This window comes from Chiloscyllium plagiosum, chromosome 32 (genome assembly GCF_004010195.1).
Source record: "Chiloscyllium plagiosum isolate BGI_BamShark_2017 chromosome 32, ASM401019v2, whole genome shotgun sequence".
In the NCBI taxonomy this organism is placed as follows: Eukaryota; Metazoa; Chordata; class Chondrichthyes; order Orectolobiformes; family Hemiscylliidae; genus Chiloscyllium; species Chiloscyllium plagiosum.
The window spans coordinates 35,125,780-35,132,898 of record NC_057741.1 but is presented as its reverse complement, the minus strand read 5'-3'; the positions used below and the strand labels follow the sequence as shown (position 1 = coordinate 35,132,898).

Genomic DNA, 7,119 nt, shown 5'->3' with positions numbered 1-7,119 from the left:
ACGTGCAAACTCCACACAGTCAGTCGCCTGAGGCGGGAATTGAACCCGGGTCTCAGGCGCTGTGAGGCAGCAGTGCTAACCACTGTGCCACCGTGCCACCCAGGTGGCTGAGTAAGGGCGCACAGTGTCAGAGGTAAGATGCTAGCATGGATAGAAGCTTGGCTGTCTGGCAAAAAGCAGAGAGTGGGGAATAAAAGGGTCCTTCTCAGGATGGCAGCCAGTGACAAGTCGTATTCCACAAGGCTCAATGTTGGGACCACAACTTTTCAATTTATGCATTAATGATATAGATATCAGGCTACGTTTGTAGATGATACAAAGCTAGGTAGAGGGACAGGTAGACTGAGGAGACGGGGAGGTTGCAGAAGGATTTGGACAGGTTAGGGGAGTGGGCAAATAAGTGACAGATGGAATACAATGTGGCAAAGTGCCAGGTCATGCACTTTGGCAGGAAGAATAGAGGCATAGACTATTTTCTACATTGGAAGAAAATTTAGAAGTCTGAAGTGCAAAGAGAATTGGGAATTCTAGTCCAGGATTCTCTCAAGGCAAATTTGCAGGCTGAGTCAATAGTTAGGAAGGCAATTGCAATGATGGCATTTATTTTGAGAGGATTTGAATATAAAAGCAAAAATGTACTTCTGAGGCTCTATAAGGCTCTCATCAGATACCCCATTTTTGGGCAGTTTTGAGCCTCATATCTCAGGAAGGATGTATTGGCCCCTGCAGCGTGTTCAGAGGAGGTTCACGAGAATGGTCTCAGGAACGGAAACATATGAGGAACGTTTGAGAACTCTGGGTTTATACATGGAGTTTAGAAGGATGAGGAGGGATCTCATTGAAACATACAGAATACTGAATGGCCTGGATAGAAGTGATGTTGGGAGGACGTTTCCACTGGTAGAAGAGATTAGGACCAGAAGGCACAGCCTTAGAGTAAAAGGAAGACCTTTTAGAACGGAATAAGGAGTAACCTCTTCAGCAAGAGAGTGGGGAATCCATGGAAGTCATTGCCACAAAAGGCTGAGGAAGACAGGTCATTAAGTATATTAAGACTGAGATAGATAGGTTCTTGAGTATCAAGGGGATCAAAGGTTACAGGGAGAAAGCAAGATAATAGAGTTGAATAACTTATCAGCTATGATTGACTGGCAGAGCAGACTCAATGGACGGAATGGCCTACTTTCTGCTTCTGTGTCATTTGGTATTATGAGTAACAGAACCTTTTTCCTGTCAGATTGTAAGCTACTCAATAATATCAGAGAATGCACCAAGAGCAATGAATATTAATGTTGGAGCGATAACAAGAATAATTCAATTGGCACAATATTAAGAAGCATCATTTTTACTTACCATTTCATCTGCTAATATACCATTCACCCGATGTTTATTCAGCAAAACCAACCAATTTAGTCCAACTAGTTGATATGGTTTAAGTTCCAAGCTGTAGAACATAACAGCAGATGACACAAACACAGGGAGAAAAAAATAAACTCTTGCATATAGCATGTACTTCTTACAAGCACTGCATTGACTGAACTACTGTAATGATTTTGATGTCAGACCAGTTTTAACAACTCCATAGTTTATAAAACTATACCCAATAACTCCCCATGCATAAGCCACACAAGATCTTATAGTATTATTAACAATACAGTAGCACAGAAAAATATCATTTTATTACTGATGCAGCACAATCTTCAATAGATATCAGTGCTGGAGAGAGGGATACAGTGAGTAGTTAGGGGACTGAGAGGTTGAAGAAAACATTCAATTGTTAGTTGAAGGAAATTACCAGTCATTCACAATTAGATGCTCAACAAGCAACTGGACTGCAGAGAGCTACAATTGGGTCCATAAGAACTTAAGAACTAAGAGCATGAGTGGGCCATATAGTCAGTCAAATCTTGTCAGCATTCACCTAGTTTATAACTGCTTCCTATGAGAGTTTAACTACACTTTCCTGTCTACCCTGTAAGCCTTGACTACTCTGTAGATCAAAATCCATCTCTCAGCCTTTAAATATATTTAATGACCCAGCCTCCAATGTTCAGAGGAAGAATATTCCAAAGATTAACGATCAACTACAAAAACAAATCTCCCTCCTCATCTCTGTCTGAAAAGGGAGATCCCTTACTTATAAACTGTGCCTCCTCACTGTGCCTCCTCTCAGCATCTACTCATGGGTTGAGATCCCTAATGGGGCTGGAAACAAAACTTTGGGGTCACAGGCTCATACTCAGCTCATGACCAATTGCTAACCAATCTGCAGTTTAAAAGTAGAATCAGGCACAGTCTGGCAGGCCTGTATCAGTCTGAAAAGATTCTAATGGAAGGTTGCTGTGCTTTAGTTAATAACTGTAGATTAAAACAGTTTTCCCTCCAGCTGCTGTCACATGTCTGAGGACCTGCAAACTTTGGGCATCAAAATTATGTTACAATGGAAAAAGGTTTGGGAAGCACTTATCTACTCTGTCGTCATGTCCCCTCAAAACCTTATTTGTCTCAGTAAGCTCACCAAACATTTTTCCAAACTTCAATGATTCAACCCTTCCTCATAGGACAATCTCTTCATCACAAGAATCAGCCTGGGATCACCCAGGAACCTTCTCTGAATTGCCTCACTGCAAGTACATCCCTCAAATAAGGAGGCTAAAACTGGATATAGTACTCTCGGTATGGCTTCATCAATTCCCTGCACGAGTGCCCCATTTTTACATGCCACACTCCTTGAAATAAAGAGCAAGATTCTATTTGTCTTCCTCATGCATGCTCTTCCCTCTACCTACATATTACTCTTTTGTGATTAATGTACAAGGATGCTCAGATATTTCAGATGCTCAGAGCAGCATTTTGCACTCTCTCTCTACTTAAAAGAATTTTGTTTTTCTAATCTCCTATTAAAAAGTGAACAACCTCACGTGGGCTGCATGGTGGTTCAGTGGCTAGCATTGCTGCCTCACAGTGGCAGGGACTTGGGTTTGATTCCAGCCTCGGGCGACCGTCTGTGTGGAGTTTGCACATTCTCCCAGTGTCTGCATTGGTTTCCTTCTGGGGTTCGGTTTCCTCCCACAATCCAAAGGTGTGCAGGTTAGGTGAATTAGCTGTGCTAAATTATCCAGTGTCCAGGGAGATGTAGGTTCGGTGCATTAATCAGGGATAAATGTAGAGTAATAGGTAGGGGAATGGGTCTGGGTGGGATACTCTGCGAAAGGTTGGTGTAGACTTGTTTCCACATTGTAGGGATTCTATGATCTCACATCTTCCCACTTCATACTCCAATCATATTCTTGCTCACTCACTTTACGTATCAAAGTATCCCCTTAAGAGACTCTGTTCACCCGTCAGTGACACCTCTAACGCAATCTGTGATTAAATCTGCTGCAGACGTGATGATGATCAATTTGAAATAACCAATGACATGTCAAGATTGCTTGTAGTCAAGGCCTGTATCCCACTTGATTGAATATTGCATGCATTTCATGTGCAATGTACTATGATTGCAGCAGTCTTCAATCTGTACCATAAAGTGCCTGATTAATGCAAATACCCCTTGATGGGCCTCACCTCACTCACAAATAGAATCTTTATGCTAAGTCAGATAAAAACACTTATGTTTTCCACTATAGGTGCATCACATTGCACATACATGATTCAGATGATAATGGAGGACAACACAAGTCACATTTCAGTGTGATTCCCAGGCTCTACCTGTAATCTGGGAGCCGCTGCCTGCACCCAAAGTTTGTACTTTTCTTTCTTCCTTCCTTGAACACCTGTTCAACCCATCAGTTCTGAACTGCCACAAACTACCAAGCAACTCTTTCATCATCAACATCTCCCAACACTTCCCCTTGAGCTTTGGCTCTGCAGCTCAGCCATGCCAAACATTGTGATGCATTGTTCATCCCCCAAGTAAAGAGTTCTGATAATTATCCAATCCTCTTTTCAGTGCCATGATTGAAATTGCCTCCACCAGACTCAGAACATGAATGCCAGATTTTAACCACTTGCTGTATAAGTGATTTTTCTCACGTTGTCTCTTGTTCTTTTGTGAAATGTCCTCTGGTTTTCAATCATTCCACTGACAGGAAGCTTTTTAAAAATGCTCTATCGAGTGCATTTTTTCTTCAAGTGATAACTTTGATATCACTTGAAGAGTCCCAATTTTCCAATCTACATTGAAAACTAACCCCATAAATTTTTTCTACATCCTCTCCAATACCTTAAATTTATTCCTAATGCACCATCCCCAGGACAGGACAATACTCCAGCTAGAGGTCTACCCAAAGTTTTACAAGTTCACCACTACTTTGTTTGTACGTAATGTGTTTATTCAGAAAATTGAAGATTCCCATACCTTATTACATTGTTCTGAAATTATGAGAAAAACCTGCAGATTTCTTTGCTCTAGCGCAGAATTCAGAAGAGTACCCTCCTGTTTCTCATTCTTTCTTCTAAAATTCATCAGTTCACATTTCTATTCACTTAACTTCAACTGTCACTTCGCTCCCAGCCCTGCCGGATTTTCATCAACCTGCCCAGACCTCCCCCGCACTGAGGATGAACAATCAGTCCTCAGCAAGGCCTTACCTTCATCCCCCTCCGTCCACGGATCAACAAATTCAACACGCGTTGCGATATCAAACACTTCTTCTGCCATCTCAGAGCTTACTTTTTCAATCAAGACTCCTGCTCACATTCAGAGGACCCCTTCGCCCGCCACCAATACACCCAGTCTACCTGGACACCCCATGCCGGTCTGTTACCTGCCATCGACCTCTATTTCTTACTGCCGCCGAGACATTGACCGCCTAAACCTGTCCACCCCCCTCATCCACTCCAATCTCTCACCCTCACAATGCACAGCACTCCACTCCCTCTGCTCTAACCCCAATGTCACCATCAAACCAGTGGACAAAGGAGGTACAGTGGTAGTTTGGCACCAACTTGAAGACACCTCCTCCTACTGCCCCCTCAACCACAACCTCACCTCCCAGCACCAAACTATCATCTACAGACCGTACACCACAGGGAATCACCCACCCACAGCTTCCAACTTTATAATTCGGGAACCCCGCACCGCCTGGTTCTACCTCCTACCTAAGATCCACAAGCCTGATTACTGCAGCCGACCTATCGTCTCAGCCTGCTCCTGCCCCACCGAATTCATCATCACATACCTCGATATTATCCTATCCTCCCTGGTCCAGGAACTCCCCAAATACATTTGGGACACCACCCACACCCTCCAAGACTTCAGTTTCCCTGGCCCCAACATCTCATCTTTACCATGGACAGCCAGTCCTTATACAGCTCCATCCACCAGGACCAGGGCCTCCAAGCCGTCTGTTTCTTCCTCTCCTGATGTCCCCACCAGTATCCTTCCACTGACGCACTGACATCAGTTTGGCTGAACTGGTCCTCACTCTCAACAATTTCTCCTTCGAATCCTCTCACTTCCTCCAGATGACAGGGGTAGACATGGGCACCCACATGGACCCCAGCTATGCCGATCTCTTTGACAAAGGGTCAGTTAGACTCGAAACGTTAGCTCTTTTCTCTCCTTACAGATGCTGCCAGACCTGCTGAAATTTTCCAGCATTTTCTCTTTTGGTTTCAGATTCCAGAATTCACAGTAATTTGCTTTTATGCCGGTCTCTTTGTTGGCTACGTAGAATAGTCCTCATTTTTTCCTCCACTACATTGATGACTGCATTGGTGTCACCGCATGCTCCCACGAGGAGGTTGAACAGTTCACCAACTTCACCAACACATTCCACCCCAACCTTAAATTCACCTGGACCATCTGACACCTCTCTCCCCCCCTTCCTAGACCTCTCCATCTCCAACAACAGTGACAGACTCAACACTGTCATCCACTGACTCCCACAGCTACCTGGATTACACCTCATCCCACTCTGCCTCCTACAAAGATGCTAACCCTTATTCCCAATTCCACCACCACTGCTACATCTGCTATCAGGAGGACCAGTTCCACCACAGAACACACCAGATGGCCTCCTTCTTTAAAGACCCCAATTTCCCCTCTCGTGTGGTTGATGATGCCCTCCAGTGCATCTCATGCACTTCTCGCGCCTCTCTCCAACAATGCCTTGCACAGGGCATAGGTGAAACCTGTCAAAAAGTTGCACATGTGCGTGTGTGTGTCTCTGTGCACGTGCGTGCTATTTGGAGACTCACCTCTCCAACCGCAACGAGGGCAGAACCTCCCGGTCCTCACTTTCCAACCCACCAACCTCCATATACAGTGGAACCTCGATTTTGCAAGTATCAAATATCTGAATATCAGATTATCCGAAGGAGATCTCGAGGTCCTGATAGAAACATTACAAAGACGTGTTTCCAACACTGTTCGCATCTTTTGTTTAGTGATTAAAATTGAACTCGGCTTACTGAAATCCTCGGTGGTTAGCACTGCTGCCTCACAGCACCTCGGTCGTGGGTTCGATTCCAGCCTCCAGCGACTGCTGTGGAGTTTGCACATTCTCTCAGTGTCTGCGTGGGTTTCCTCTGGGTGGTCTGGTTTCCTCCCACAGTCCAAAAATGTGCAGGTGAGGTGAATTGGCCATGCTAAATTGCCCATAGTGTTAGGTGCATCAGTCAGGGGTAAACATAGGGTAGGGGAATGGGTCTGAGTGGACTACTCTTCGGAGGGTTGGTGTAGACTTGTTGGGCCAAAAGACCTGTTTCCATATTGTGAGGAACCTAGTTTAATCAAATGCTGCAGAGAACAGACCTGGACCGATGGGTGCCTAGGCACCATCTCCAAAAGTCTGACCTCCCGCCTCTCTCCCACCATACCTTCCCTGGAGTTCTACAGAGGCATGTACCTTAAACCCCCTTCCCCAGAAATCTCTCCAACATTGTCTTGTATAGGGCAAATGTGGAACCTGTCAAACGTTGCACATGTGCATGTCTGTGTGTCTCTGTGCGCGTGCATGCATGCTATTTGGAGACTCACACCACCTCCCCAACAAAGGCAGCAGCAGCAGGGTTGTTCTTAGTGTTCAGTCTGGCTGCCCCAGAGAGAGAGTGGGGGTGTTGGACGGGGTTGGGGAGAAAGAAAAAGGGGGGTGGGTCAGTGGTGGACAGGTT

General features: G+C 45.0%; 1 protein-coding gene across 4 annotated transcripts in view; it reads right to left on the bottom strand.

Annotated features, from left to right (window-relative positions):
* The window catches only part of LOC122539496 (SWI/SNF-related matrix-associated actin-dependent regulator of chromatin subfamily A containing DEAD/H box 1-like), a 121,726-nt gene that overhangs the window by 48,552 nt on the left and 66,055 nt on the right, over positions 1 to 7,119 (bottom strand). For all 4 annotated transcript variants that reach the window (XM_043674405.1, XM_043674403.1, XM_043674404.1 and 1 more), the window contains one exon: positions 1,354 to 1,444. In XM_043674405.1, the coding sequence (XP_043530340.1) occupies positions 1,354 to 1,444 (91 nt within the window). The remainder of the gene's footprint in view (positions 1 to 1,353; positions 1,445 to 7,119) is intronic.